This window comes from Vanacampus margaritifer, chromosome 5 (assembly GCF_051991255.1).
Source record: "Vanacampus margaritifer isolate UIUO_Vmar chromosome 5, RoL_Vmar_1.0, whole genome shotgun sequence".
NCBI lineage: Eukaryota > Metazoa > Chordata > Actinopteri > Syngnathiformes > Syngnathidae > Vanacampus > Vanacampus margaritifer.
This window is the reverse complement of record NC_135436.1, coordinates 14134739-14150001: the sequence shown is the minus strand read 5'-3', so window position 1 is coordinate 14150001 and position 15263 is coordinate 14134739. Positions and strand designations below refer to the sequence as shown.

The 15263-nt window shown below is 39.6% G+C and overlaps 1 protein-coding gene across 3 annotated transcripts in view; it reads right to left on the bottom strand.

Moving 5' to 3' along the window:
* The window catches only part of clpb (ClpB family mitochondrial disaggregase), a 43272-nt gene extending 31373 nt beyond the window's left edge, over nt 1-11899 (bottom strand). Inside the window, exons 1-4 of one of the 3 annotated variants that reach the window (XM_077566737.1) lie at nt 11591-11892; nt 11114-11406; nt 10724-10775; nt 8193-8279 (exon numbers count right to left, since the gene is read on the bottom strand). In XM_077566737.1, the coding sequence (XP_077422863.1) occupies nt 8193-8279; nt 10724-10775; nt 11114-11261 (287 nt within the window). In that variant the 5' untranslated portion in view covers nt 11262-11406; nt 11591-11892. Of the gene's footprint in view, nt 1-8192; nt 8280-10723; nt 10776-11113 lie in introns of all 3 variants that reach the window. The other 2 variants (XM_077566736.1, XM_077566735.1) reach the window with 2 other exon arrangements.
* Between the last annotated feature and the right edge of the window lie 3364 nt (nt 11900-15263).

Sequence of the window (15263 nt, the reverse complement as noted above, 5' to 3'; positions counted from 1 at the left end):
ACTAGACACTAGTCTGCCTCGTCATATGTACATACGAGTATATAGCAGGGGGCAAAGGGTCGGCCCAGTTTCCGGCACCGTATGGGGTGTGCATATGTGTTGTCCTTCATTGGTGCGTACCGGCTTTTAAAACAAACACACACTACCTCGGCAACACCATTCACTGTGACGTAATGAACATTCCAGGTACGGTCGCTCTGTCTATGCACACACACAAAAAACGAGTGGTGGTGGCTTTGACGGAGGCGCATACATGAACATGCACAAACACAACTCACAAAAGATGGTCCGCCGGTCTAAAGATGAAGAGGGCGATGGCCGTAACGTGAACCTTGCCAGAATCCTGCTGGCCATCATTAAACCTACAAGTTTCTAATGTAGCCTGAGAGGCCGTAATGGATCGTCTTCAGCTAAATGGTGGCAGCGAGAGGCCAGAAACGGCTTGAATTGAGCAAAGTGATCATTCATTGCAAGGCAAGGTGGACCACAATGTAATGGGTCTGACAGTTGTGCTACTGAAGAGGAATGTAAACACTATCAGTCGCATTTCTGAGGCGGGGCGAACCTGAGCTAACAGACAGTGGAATGAACCAATGAGTGAAGCGCAGACGTGACGTCAGTAAAGCGACTCGTTTAAGTTTTGTTTTTGTTTTTTGCGGCGACGGAGTAAAAATCCAACATGGCTACTAGCCGAAGAGAGACAGTAGCCTGTCCAGACCAACTTTATTATTCAAGAAAGTGGGTGTGGCTTGCCAGGCTAATTCTATGCAGCCCCACTAGTCTAAATACGGTATTTTGGTTAATATTGCGTTAGTGGATAATGAGTTAAGCAGCAAAATCCAGCAGTTTTTATCAGTATCAGAAGGCGGCCATTTTGTTACTTGCTGTCGAGTGAAAACGACATCACAGTTTCTCAGGTCTCAGGTAACAACCAATCACAGCTCAGCTTTAGGAAACAGGTGAGATGTGATTGGTCAATGCCTGAGCGCTGAGAAACTGTGACGTTATCTTCAGTCGACAGCAAGTAGCAAAATGGCCGCTCCCTGATATGGATAGAAATGGCTGGATTTTGCCATATAGCTCATATTCCACAAATGTAATATTAATGAGCATGTCAAGTTTAGAGACTAGTGAGGTCACATATAACATATTATTGCCAAGAAATGTTTAAGGTTGACTTCCCTTTTAAATGTGTGAGTTGCAACACTTGATTCACCTTTAAGATCCCATATCCATATAACAGTGAATTGCCTAAGGAATCAATGCTCCTTATTGAAATGAATTGAAATGTCATTAATCCGTTCCAGCCTCTCCCAAAGACTATCTTTTGTTTGTGTTTTTAAAAAAAAAAAACAGCATTGTTTTGTAAAACATTAAAACTGAATCAAAAAGAGAATGCACAGAATGTAAAGAAAATCAAGTGTATTTTAGACAAAAACGTGCGCACTGATGTGTGCCTTTAAGTGGTCTAGTCTAGAGTGTGTTCCCGGTTTACAATGTAGTTAGTTGAGTGTGAGCATTTACATTTTGTACGTTCGATAAACGTCTAAAAGTTGATCCGCGACTTCACTTGAGTGTCAGTGTATTTGAAGTTTACAGGCAAAATGATGACCAAGCAACTTAACTCGGGAATTTTTTTTCCCCCTCGTTTGACTTAAGAAACATTATTTGCTGGTAAAATTACCGACTGTGTTCACCCTTGAAGGTTCCATTGTACACCAGTCTCAAGGTGCGAACCATCCTAGTGGTAATAGTGGGAGAGAGCAAAAAGGCTGAGAACCGCCCGGACACGTCTTTGTGTCTGACCTTGCTGAGCAGATGGAAAAGACTGTCGGGGGGTCTCCTTTTGTTACTGTATCCTTGTGAGCAGGGCTGGTCGAGGGGGTGTGTGACCCACGTAGGGCTCTGCTCTCACCCTTGCAAGCGCTTATACAAACACACACGGGGACACAGCAACTTACTAGGGCTGGTCACACGAGGCTAGGCAAGCCTGTGCAAAGAAATGAGGTGGCGTGAAAAGGTTTAATAGCATCAGGAAGGTAAACAGGCAAGGATAAAGAGTGGAAAACTGCGGAGGAGGAAAAGGAGGGGCAACGGATGAAAGGATGGACATGCAGCTAAAAAGATGAAAGGAGGAGATTTAATTATCAAAAGGATGGTGCCAAACCTAACGAGCTTTTGAACAGAGTTTGTGTAGTTTTACTAATTAACTGATAATCAAGTGAGTAACTTTATTTGGGAGAAGTTGCAGCACTAATTTGAGGCCAAACCAAAAGAGATGGAGAGGTTAATTAGGTTCCACTCGCTTTAAAATTGGACACACACAATTACCATATTAGCAATTCAATGTCAACATAATATAACTCAAAGTTTACACACCTCTAACACAAAGTTTACACACCTCTTGTGTAAGTGAACTTATTATTAGCATAATAGTACATATACAAAAGCTCAACGTTGCTGAATGACACAACAATGCAGCTATGCATCATCACCAAAAATCACATACACATCTCTAACATGCCTACTTCAACCTCTGAAAATATCAAAACAATTGCCACAGTATTTAGATTTTATGGTCATGATGCTTTTTTCTCACCATACAATTATGCTCATAAGTTTATATAGCCCTAAGGTGTATAAACTTATGAGCACACCTGTATGTCCAGTACTTTTTCCCCAACTTAAAAATGAATAAATAAATAAATAAAGTTGATAGCTGTCAAATTTTAGTTACTCATCTTATTACATTAGAGGTGTAACAAAAACAGATTTGACTTGGAAAGTTGTCTTTCATTTTCAAGATGTGAGTTTCACCAAATTAAATCGAACCGAAATAAGAGAGTTGTTTACATTGTGTAAACAGTGGTAATGTTGTGCCTGGTTGGTAAACACGTTGGTGCTGAGGTTGGTATATTCTTACTTTGGGCTCCGTGGGTCTTTGTTTTCCCCTGCCCTGAAGGGAAGGCAGGAAGCAGACACTTCCTTCTCACCCGCAATATAATAGACACCCGAGTCGAACTGACCATCCATGTCTCGGACCACCTGGCCCAGACGATGGACCTCACTTGACCTAGCATCACCTGCTACACGCCTAAGGTCAACTAGGTGCCAGGAGAGGCTCATGAATTGTTAACACTGGAAGGTCAACAAGCTCCGATTTGCCTTTAAGTCATTGGTCAGTCGTACTGTTTGTTACTTTGCTCCAAATAAATGATTTGGACCATCTCTAGTGATGATCCAGGGTGATATCATTCCGTCTCTCCAGAGTAGAACCGCTAGCTTGCTCGCTCGTTCGTTCGTTCGTTCCATCCTCCCCTCTTTGCTCCATTCCATCAAGCCACTCAGTAGACGGGACCATCAACAGGCGTTACACCCGGCTAAGCGCTCATTGTGCACGTGAATACGACGAGGGAACCATGGAGGTGGAGAACTAGTGATCGAGATGGCTATTGTGCGTTAAAGAGTGCAAACAGTGGGCCAGGCCCTGCGCCTCCCCGATTTAGGCCCACATCAAAGCTAAGTAAACTCATGCCCACCCACTGAATGTCTGACCTTTCATTCTTGCACACTCACCACACATTTGCAACACAAGTAGCAAGTAGCTAAATGCCTGCTGGATGATACACAACTAATTGATCTTAAGAAATGACGCTTCTGTAATGTTAATTCAGTTTAGCACAGACTGATTACCGGCCGGGCCGATAATCAGTGCCGATATTCAGCATTTTAAAAGAATATCAGCATTGGCCTTTTAAACAAAATCTGATAGCCAATAACAGATCAATTTAAATCTTTTTTAATTTCAGGGAAGTACAGTATTTAATTACATTTCCAGTTAATTTGATAAGAGATGCTATGGGGACTCTCCACACTTTCTGTTTTTGTTTGAAATGAAAAAAAGATTAGTAAAAATTTTATATTTCTAATACTTTGAAATCCTGGAAAACTTTATTGACTGTAGAAAACACTAAGGGGATACAGTATATAACTGTTTGAAGTTTTCATTGAAGTTTAAATAATTGTTAAGACGTTTTAAAACTTTTTATGCTGATGACCCTGGGAGCTCTCTGAACTTTTTGTTAGAATAAAAAAAAAATGTTTATTTTCTAAGACTTAAAAAAATAAAATTAAAAAATATATATTTTTTAAATCAGATTTTTTTTTAAACAAACATATGCTTAAAGACATTTCATCAATAATTATTGTTAATAGTTGGAGTTTATATGCAGTATATGGCTTTACACGGTTAGAATTTTTCCGGCCAATCACAGGTTCGATCAGAAAATGGAACAACATATCAATTTAAAAAACGTTCCTATTTACTCTACAGTCGACCGCCACCATTCACAGGGGACTGGAACGAATAGCGAAAACCCGCATAAAATTGACGTCAGTTGAAAAGCATGGGAAAAAAATATTTTAAAAGTCCTGGTCAACATTAAATATAACTTCAAGTCTACTATTTAATTTTGCAGAGCTAATCAATTACGTTGTTGATCGATTGGGCAAATTCAGACATTACAGCCGATCACTGATTTAGCATAAAATGCTAAAGATCGTGCAATCCCGATCCAACAAATCAGATCGGTTTTAGTCTATAAAGCTATCAGCCTCTTTGACAACTAATAATCAATATTGACCCTGAAAGAAAAAAGCACACATCGGTCTATCCCTAATAAACACAATGTGAATGTTGTTGCCATTCCATGACAACATCGGCTACAGGCGAGACCTTGGCCATGAGTAATGTTCCCTGGCTTTTCACTTAACTGTTGCAAATAAAGTTGTGTGTGTGACTGAGTAATAGGCAGTTGGCCTGTAAGATATTGGGTAAAAACTCTTCATGGCTTTGTGCGCATCAACACGCACACTCACACTTGCTGGGACTTGTGCATGTACGCGGCACGAGCGCAAGAGATGCGTGAGCGATGCGCGGCAAGCAAAGCTCCGTCTTCCCTGCAGCAGTGACGGCTCACTGGGGGGTTCGAGGACGGGATTAAAAACAGACGAGTGTCATCTCTCGGCTGAGTTATAGCACTCATAACGCACGCTGTGACACACATCCACCCCAAGTACGGACGTAAACATGGAATTTGTAACCAAAAAAACGGTTGACGCGCCGCATCATTAACACGTCACACACTGGCCATCACTCAACATGTGCATCACTTACACGCTGGAACATTAAAGTAATATGATGCAATTGTCACTTTGAAAGTCATGCGTATGCAAGGATAAGTCTCAATGAATATTTCAACAGTAATAGCAAATGCAGAAAAGCACTAATATAGCAAAGAGAAAAATATACAGTACAATAAGGGGACTGTGCAGCACCATTTGTTACATGCGCTCGTCTCCTGTTATGCTCACATTTGAATTCCACATTATGTTTGGCACAAGCAGGTGGGGTCTCCGAAACAAAAAAATGACCGCAGACTCCTGATGGAGGGGGGAAAAAAATCTGCTGAAATTGGATTTGGCCTGGTCTTAACCTCGGCCCCTCTCTGTGTTGTGTGTGTTCTGGGGGCCAGCAGGCTAATTTAATTTGTTGGACCGAGAGACGGGGGACCGGGTAAAGACCTTCTGTTACTCTGAAAGTTGCACTTCTGAAGACCTGCTGTAACTACACAAGCAGGGACATGATGCACAATAAGTCATGCAGACAGCTGGATGATTCGGAGATGGGACACCAAGCCATGAATGGCATTATTTAACCTTCGACCACTTTCTGAAGGTTTCTTTGTTTCCCTGCCGCTTACGTTTTGCTTGCTTTTATATGATCATTTTCTTTAGCAAAAAAATATTTTTTAGTATTTATAATAGGTATTGAAACTGGAAAATGACATATTGTAGCCATAAACCAAACTATGAATGAATACATAAAATAAAATTAGTATTATAAATGAGGGATGGGAAATGTTTTCTGTAATTTACAAAAAAACAACAATATTTTGCAGCAAGTATTTGACAAAATAACACCACTGTAGTTGTTGTGCAGAGAATGCTACACAGATGGTGCAATTTTGGCACGGGTGAACCTCAAATATTTGAATGCCCTTTAGAATTTTTTTACATCATCAGATATGTCAGCACATCGCTTGAGGATTCACTCTAGGTATGTGTTTTGCTTTTGCTTTTCTCCCCATTCTCAAGAAACCTCGGCACCTTTATTGTTGTAACATTTTGCATTTTGTCAAATTTTGTGACGAAGTAATAAACATGTCAAAGAAGTGAAATGTATTTAATGTATATAATTTTACGTCCTAATACCGGTCTTACAACTTGTGACCTATGATCATTAAATGCGTTACTTTAAAACAGGAGTGTCCAAACTTTTTCCTCCGAGGGCCAAATACAGAAAAATCTAATGATGTAAGGGTGACTTTGAAATGTTTTTACTTTAATTTATCAAACACACCAAAATAGTCAATCAAGCATATTCATATATTACACTGTGGTTCTCAGTCCCTTCACTGAACATCAGCTGAATCCCATCTCTACATTTACAATCAAAACAGAAGCAAGCTTACCATTTTTAAAGCAGTTACTTGGGAATAATTCAAGCGATAATTTTACAATTTGAACCTTGACAAAGAACAGAAGGAAATTATTTTTGTTTGAAAAAAATGAATTATCTTTATTCATCAGTGCTATGAAGACAAATGTTACTTTTGTGATTGTACATAATGAATTTACATATTTGAATACTTATAAGAGCTCCACACTAGGGTTGTCATGAGAACAGATATTTCGGTACATAGTCGATGCCAAGATTATGAAAATGTGACGGTACTGCCTTTTCTACAATACACAAAGTACCGCTGGTACCGAGGGAGCAGTTCTGGCCGCGTCTTTTGTGTTGTTTTGGGGATGTAAATGAGCGGTTATCTGGCAACCCACGTAACAGCTAATGACGTAAAGTGACTACACTGCCGCTGTGACAATATGGAACGAGAACAACAGTCAATGCATGCAACATGGCAGTAGCCCGCACATCTGCGTCGTCTTCAACTGCAGCAACAGCTGCCCCTCAATTAGTTGAGAAGAAAAACGCCAAAAGTCACGTATGGAAGTACTTTGGATTTGAGGTTGATGAGCAGGGATTAATAATCGATCCTCAAATACCCATATGCAAAAGATGCCGAAACCGTTTCCAGACAAAAGTGGGAAACGCATCCAACTTAGCGAAACATCTAAAAGATCGACATCCAGGCTTGTACAGAGAAATTCAATGAATTCAAGGTGGGTGCATTTGAATTCCCGTGTTATCATTGTTGCCCAAGTCTAATAACGTTAGTATGATGACCCCCCCACAATAAATGAGCTGCTTGGCGAAGTAACGTTAACGTTATGTTTAGCCTTGTCTGTCCCGCATAATAAAGTTAGGTAATGTTGCCAGGCAGCGTATTTACTAAATCACCTAAAGTAACATTAAACAACAATGAAATAATATATCAAACGTTATTCGTTATTTTGTTTGCGTGTGTGCGACTGTGTGTGTGCGTGTGCAGGTTAAGTATTGTGTATTTTTTAAATTTTTTATTTTATTTTAATGTTGCATGCACTGGGATGAACAGTATTTTTATTTTATTTTAGTGTTTAATACTTAAAGCTAGCCTGCTGTACATGCAGAGTATTTTATTGTTTATTTTAATACACAGTATTTTATCGTAATGCTTTAAAGCTACATGCCAATTGTTCTGTTTAAGCACACAGTATCGTTTGTTGTTCACTTCTAATAAAAGGAGTGTACAGTATGTTGAAGTACATGGGGTTTATTGTTTATTTTCTATTTTTACCGTGGTATCAAAATGGCATCGAGAATCGCGGAATTTCAATGGTATCGACATCGACTACTAAATTTCTGGTATCGTGACATCCCTACTCCGCAGTATGTAAAACAAATTTATTAGTAGCAGATGCCATTTTCAGTATATGCCGTGGGCCGCTTAAAAGTAAATGGTGGGTATATATATATATATATATATATATAATCTTTTGATATAAAAGCTGCTCTGCCCCCCTAACCAGAAGAAAATGGATGGATGGGAAAAAAAATTCTCGAAATCTGACATTCATATCCGCCAGAAGCCCATTTGGTGCTTCAGAGGTTTAGCTGTTGTTTAGTAAAATTCATCAGCTATCATCATTCAACTCACAGCTCTTGAGTCAAAAATGTAAACACACACCTGTGCTGACGGTTAATGGCAGCCACCATAAGAGGGGTCCAACCAAGACGATGACGGTGATTTGGGTCCACACCTTCCCGCAACAGTCTGGTGCGAGATGAACCAGAAAGATGAGTTAACAATGCATTCCATCTTATTTATTTTTTTAATTTTTTTTTTTTTTTTACATCATTTTGACATCAAACACTGCATTAGAAGTTAATGTGTCTGGTGGACCAGCACATCTCACTCTCTGCAAACCCATGACTAGTTAGTGTGTGTAAACCAGGTGAGTGTTAAGTTCTGTGCCTGAGGGTCTGCCATCAAGTACTTTGCGACACCGTACTAAATGATGGCGAGTGTGTGTGTGTTCGTATCCATCTGTCGTCTCTAATGCCGTACAGGCAGACAGAGTGTTTGTTTACAGTCAACACTATGGCCTCTGTCTGATCTGCACTCCAATTCGCTGGGTCTGTTTCCCTCCCTGGCAGATCCACGGGAGATTGATTATGCTTGACAAATGAAAACGTTCACCACAACATCATGGTGTAGACAATTTATGGATGGAGGTACAAAAACTCTCACAGTCACACATCAAAATATTATAAGGTGCATTTTCTTCCATTTTTAAGTTCCTGTTGATATAATGATTATTATGTGTCCAATACTTTTGTCTGTATAGTGGTAGTTTGAGTAGACGAGCCCCGCCTGGCATCTGACATTATTCTACAAACCTCAAAGCACTTAACACATCTGTCTGCTTGCACTCTCACCTAAACCATCTGTCACATGTGCACAGGTAACACAAGCTTGCAAATAGACAGGCATGGATAAACACACACACACACACGCACGAACGCACGCGCGCACACACACACACACACACACACACACACACACGCACGCACACACACACACACACACACACACACACACACACACACACACACACACACACACACACACACACACACACACACACACACACACACACACACTGCAATTTGAAGTGCTGAATTTTTTAATTCTTATATTGTGTACTGTACTCTTATTTGGGCATTTTCTGCCATTTAAAAATGATCAAACAAAATGTTCAATGTTATTGACTGTGCATTTGTTGTGACATGCGCATATACTGTATATACATAAAATATACAGCCAGACAGATGGATACAAATAGACTCCTGCTTATTTTTGGTTGGCTAACTCTGAGAGAGTGCAAGATACAAGAGGAGGAAAAGTTCTATAATGGTAGATGAAGGGAAATGATCAGATTAAAACATTAGAAGCAGTAAATCGGCTTCGGTTTCATTCCTTCTATTTATTATAATAGTACCTGATAAACTGTGTTAGCAACTGTCGCAGACAAATGCCTTTTAGCATTTCATTTGTTCTTAGATTGCATACATTGTCTTGCATAGTATATTTGCTTGTTTAACTGTTTTTTTATCATTAATTTGTGTACCCCCTTTTTTCTTCCCTAAAGAAGTTTTGCATCTCTTGTTAGGCCACAGTTGTAAATAATAATTTTGTTCTTAATCTGTTTTGCCTAGCTAAATAAGGAATAGAGGGGGGAAAAAAGAAAAAAAATTACATACCAATATATATATATATATATATATATATAGAAACTGGACAGATATTGTATATGCAAAATCATGTACAATACCTGCATTAGGCTTGGCCAACGTTGTATAATTTATGGAGTTTATGCAAGGTATTTGAAATAAGCATTTTTTTTTATACATGATCATTTTATGCATTATATAAATGTCAATATTTATTTTTCACAAGATTTTATTATGCAGTAAATAAAGTGAGTAAACGTAACTATTAGCGCTTGTTGAGTATAAATGTAGTGCTGAATAACTACAGTTCACAAGCAGCATTGAATATCTGTATGGCTGAAAATAAATATGGTCATAAGAAGCAGTTCTAGGAGCCCCAGAAACAAAAATGGAAATGCCCACCGTTACTACCGTTACATAAACAGCCCTTTTCTGCCACCTGCTGGCTTACAGGTGGGACTGCATCAGCATATGACATCTACCATGTGACCTTGTTTATTTATTTATTTAATCCCTTATTTATTTGAAAGGGACAATGCACATTGATGAGCACTGGTAAAATACATGTGAAAATGTGCTGAAGTTATCATACATCTAAGTTATATGGATGGTCCTTTGAAAGGTGACATAAAACAGAGACAAGACAAGAAAATCGTTCAATAGTTCATGCAGTATTAAGTGGCTCAGTGCAAGTAGTAAAGAACTTCCAGTATTTCTGAAGTGCTACAGCTTCTAATAATTAAATAATTGAAATGGATTAAAATTTACAAGAATGTCTTGATAGCCGGTGGGACCATGCTACAACAGACTTTGTGACCGTGGTGTGCTGTGTTGGTCATCTGGAGTACACCACAACTCTTAAGAGCAGTAAGCAGTTTTAAGCACACACTTAATGATTTTTCTCACACCATGTGTGGGTCCCTCACATTTCAAAAATTGGCTAAAATGTTAAAACTGTGTGTATGTGCGCTATGCGGTCATTACCTGGCCACATCTTGGGAGTTATTGGTCCTCGCTGCCTCCAAGAGAGCATCACCTTATGAATTGAAACATGAAGAACAATCAGTGTAACAACGATAACGATATCGTTTCATGTTTGTAAACAGTCAGCGCAAAGGTACTCCACCGTACTGGGTGTCAGAAAAAGTGACTGACTATAGTTGATCTTAACTGAAAAATCATTGTTGTGTTTTGAGTTGCATCTCCAGATACACACCAATGGCTTTGTTTTCCCCAAAATTCCTTAAAAAAAAAAATTAATCCACTGGACCATGTGCGTGAGGATTGTCGTAAATTGTGGTACAAAGAAAAGAGAGTATGAGTGCCATCACGGTTAAAACGTTGACACAAATATACATATTAAGTGTAAGGTACCTTTATCATCAGAGTCTTTCTTCAGGCAGAAGGCAACAGCAGCAGCAGCAGATAGGAGGCCAGCCGAGGCCACTCTCAGCGGGCTGGCGCCTCCACTGGTGCCCCCATCCTCACTTCCAGCTCTCCCGCCACCGTCCTCCCAGTACATGTTGTTGTTGCGCCCTCTGTTGGCCAGCGCGGCCCAAGAGCTGCGGCGGTTCTCCAGACTTGACAGCCATCTAGGGGCGAGGTGGTGGTACTGCAACGACTGGGTCACGCTGTTAGCAGCGGTGTCATCAGCCAAAATCCCCCGTCTTGACACACGGGAAGTGGACACTATAGGGTTGCGGTTGTTCTCCACCGGTGGCTCTCTTATTATGGCCTGACACGCGGGGGCGGCCGAACTAGTATGGAAAACGCGCCTGCACGGTGACAGGCTTCGCGACCTTCGTACAAACAACCTAGTAGGAACAGACGATAACATGGCGAAAAACTCACCCGTAAAAGGAGCAGGGAAGAAAACCTTAGGTGTGTCCGTAGACCACGAGTAAATCACGATACGGAGATGTCGTATTAAGTCTAATAGTGACGCCGGAGTGCCGTTTCTGTGTATCTATTTACAACAGCCACACGCATTCAAACGTTCCCCTCATCCTAGCATGGATGGTGCTCGACTGCGCGGTGCAGTCTGGGAAATGTAGTCAAGCTGATATGTATTTCAGTACACTATAGAGCATTTTATACATGCTGTTATAACAAAATCTCATCTTACCAAACAAAAACGTCACCAAAATATATTCGCAGTACTGAAATATGATGAGCTCGCACGCAACATTCGCACTCACAGAGTTCACACCAGTGAGTGGGAAGTGAAACCACGCTGCCTGCAACAGAGTATTGTATGCGACACCATCAGTGGTGACCACATGACTCACTGATTGCAAGTGATGTATCTTTTGTCACCTGCCTGTCAGTGACGTATGGTGACAGGCAGAATTTGGAAGCCTTACATGCTCTTCTACTAGAAGGCCTTCTGTACAATAAACCTAATTGACCTTTTAGTTTGGTAATGTGCATGAGCAGTGACAGAGCAACAGTGCAACAACAACGACAAAAAAAGTTACTTGAAATTATTTTTTTTATTGTGTAATTATGACATGTAATTTACTGGCCTTTAAATTGGGTAATGGCGCCCCCTTGTGGAGTCGGCTTCTCGAGAGCACTTAGTTTGGAATCATTCGAAACGGTTAAAAATTGTGTAAATTAGTGGTGAAAGCAAATAAAATCGTAATTATTTGCTTTACTATTAGAAATGTTGGCAAAATATAGTAGCAATGATCTGAACATTTTAAAGTTTAAAGCGGTAAAAAAATATGAACATGAGCGTTAAAAAACTTTTATTTTAAAATTTCGTGGGGGTGGGAATAGAAAACAAATTTGTTTTGAAATATTGAAAAATGTTGTGGTAGGAATGAGCTGAAAAGTTTGAAGTTGGCACAGTTAGAATCGGTCAAAAATGTATAAATTAGAAAAAACAAAAATCTTAATTACTGTTTTTTATCTTTTTATTTATTAAATAAATGCTTCATTAAAAATAATAAAATACAAATAGATATAAGAATATTTAAATTAAAAAAACAGTAAAGTGGTACCTCGGAGATTGAACATAATTCGTTCCTGCGAAGTGTTCAAAGTCCGAATTATTCAATCTCCGAAACATTTTTTTCCCATAGGAAATAATGTAAATGCAATTAATTCCTTCACAATCTCCAAAAAGAGAAAATTCCCATTTTAATTTCTATTTATGTTTTTACATTTACAGTACAGTGCAGTATTTAATCAATAAAAATACCTTACCTTACCTGTTGTGGTGTGATGGCATCAGTGGATGATAAATGCTATGTTAATGCTAGCTTTAGTTCAGTGTTGAGTTTGTATATTTTACATTGGGCATATTGTTAGACTACTAAGAGGTCCTTGCGTGCGTTGTTTAAAGTTAGGCATGCTGTTGAACAGCTAAGGGGCGTCCTTGTGCCAGTATATACAGAAGTAGTGAACTCTCCTTCCTAATTCCACTGTGGTTCATAGCACTGTATGTTTTTCTTTGCTGCCACTGGCATTGTTGTCTTTCTTTGGGCCTATGGCGAAGAAAATTGTGGAAAAATCTTCATGCACTCGCGAGTATGGAGCACCTCCAGGAATATTCACGATCTGGCTGGAAATGAGCAGTGCAATGAAACTGCACACACTTTTCTTCTTTTTAGGCTATTGGAAATATATTTTTGGCCATTTTTTTTACAAAGAGCAGCTTTAAGTGAGGCCACGTGATGTGCAAATGCATTTCTTGACTTTTCATTCTTCCAAGTGGACTCAGCTCGTGACCTCTGTAAGAGCCAAACAAGGTTTTGCTGGTGGTTTCTTCTAGACTTGTGCACGCGCCTACCGTGCACATGCTTTACTACCACACTGATTGGTGGAGTCACAGCGGTGTGGGGGGAGCTCACCTCAAGCATGCTCACCTGTGAATGTGCGTGTGTGTAAGAGTGGATATGTGCACTGGCTCAATAAATGTTGTGAAAGACGGTTATTGTATGTTATGGCCACTAGCTGATGTCAATTTACAACAATATACAAACTATAAAGCTCACATGGGTGTGTTGCAAAACAATCATTCTTTCATCCTTTCGTACACATCAGTGACAGTCTAGTGAGCTACAACAACCATTTTGGGGAGATGATATTGTTTGGATATATTTTTAAATGGGGAGTGGCCAAACTGTTTGTGTGCCTTTGCCCGTGTGGTTACGGAAAATGTTCTTTATTTTTTAAAAAATAAAGTGTTTTAAATTGTGACTAATATAATATAAATATAGCTGCTCTAAAATGGGCGGCAACTTCCACCAAGTGGAGGTTTAATTTATGAAGTGGATATTTTATGTGCCGGCAGCAGACTTGGTATGCCACACCATTAATCCATGAGGGCAGGACATCATGCTCTGTCATCATAAATCCACTTTCACCTTTTTCCAGACATTTCATTAGGTCGCCACGGGAGTGTGAATGTGAATTTGCTGTTGTGAGCACCTGGTCTAAAGTTCTTCTCACCAACAAATAGGCTATAGCGCTGTAGTCTTTATTTGTACATTCAAACTTGGTCTCAGTATAAATAAACAGCTGAAACTCAGGTAGTTTTAGATTTAATAACTACAGTCACAATTGATTTCTTTCCTTCCTTTTTTTTTTTTTTTTTACAATGAACTGAGTTCATTAATGTTTCATGGCAGAACAGTGGCACAGAGATAAAAGATAGCTTTTTTTCCCATTATCGGCTGGTATAAATAGCAAAGCCAAAGACCCCCCGGCCCCTGCCAAAAAATCCATGCGACATGTTAGTAGCTTTGACTGTGCACATGCAAATCATAATTACATTTATTCCAAATTGTCTCCCTGTTATACTAACATTGAAATTTGTTTATATGGTTTTTCCCCCCTGGGTCTTCTACAAGAGGCCTGGTAGCTTGAGGGTTCTGCTGTTCTGCTGAGGGATCATAACTGTTCCCAGTAACCCAGAGGTGTCCAACATACGGCCCATGGGCCGGTTCAGGCCCACAAAGGTGTTTAATCCGGCCCGCAAGATGATCTTGTAAAGTAAAAAGAATGAGTAATGTCAATTCTAAAGAAATGCATGGCAGGTCAATTAAACACTCAAAATTGTCCATAGGTATGATTGTGAGTGTGGATCGTTGTTCGCCTCTGTGTGCCCTACGATTGGCTGGCAACCAGTTCAAGGTGTACCCCACCTACTGCCCGAAGCCAGCTGGGATAGGCTCCAGCACCCCCCGCGACCCTTGTGAGGACAAGCGGTTAAGAAAATGGATGGATATATTCTGTTTTCATTTACATTTTACATAACATCCATACTTTGATTGAATTGGGGTTTGTCTTTTACACTAATGTGCTATTTAAAAAAATAATAATAATCTGAAGTTACTCTGCATTACTCATTATATAACTAGTTTTTTCACTGAATACTTACTCCAACCATTATTTGGAGGACTTCTTTTTACTTTTAAATTGGGTCATATTATTCTAAAGTAATTAGTAGACTTGAGGACAATTTTTGGCTACTCTACTTACCTCTGGTGGTCACTCATATTTGAAAACCTAGTGT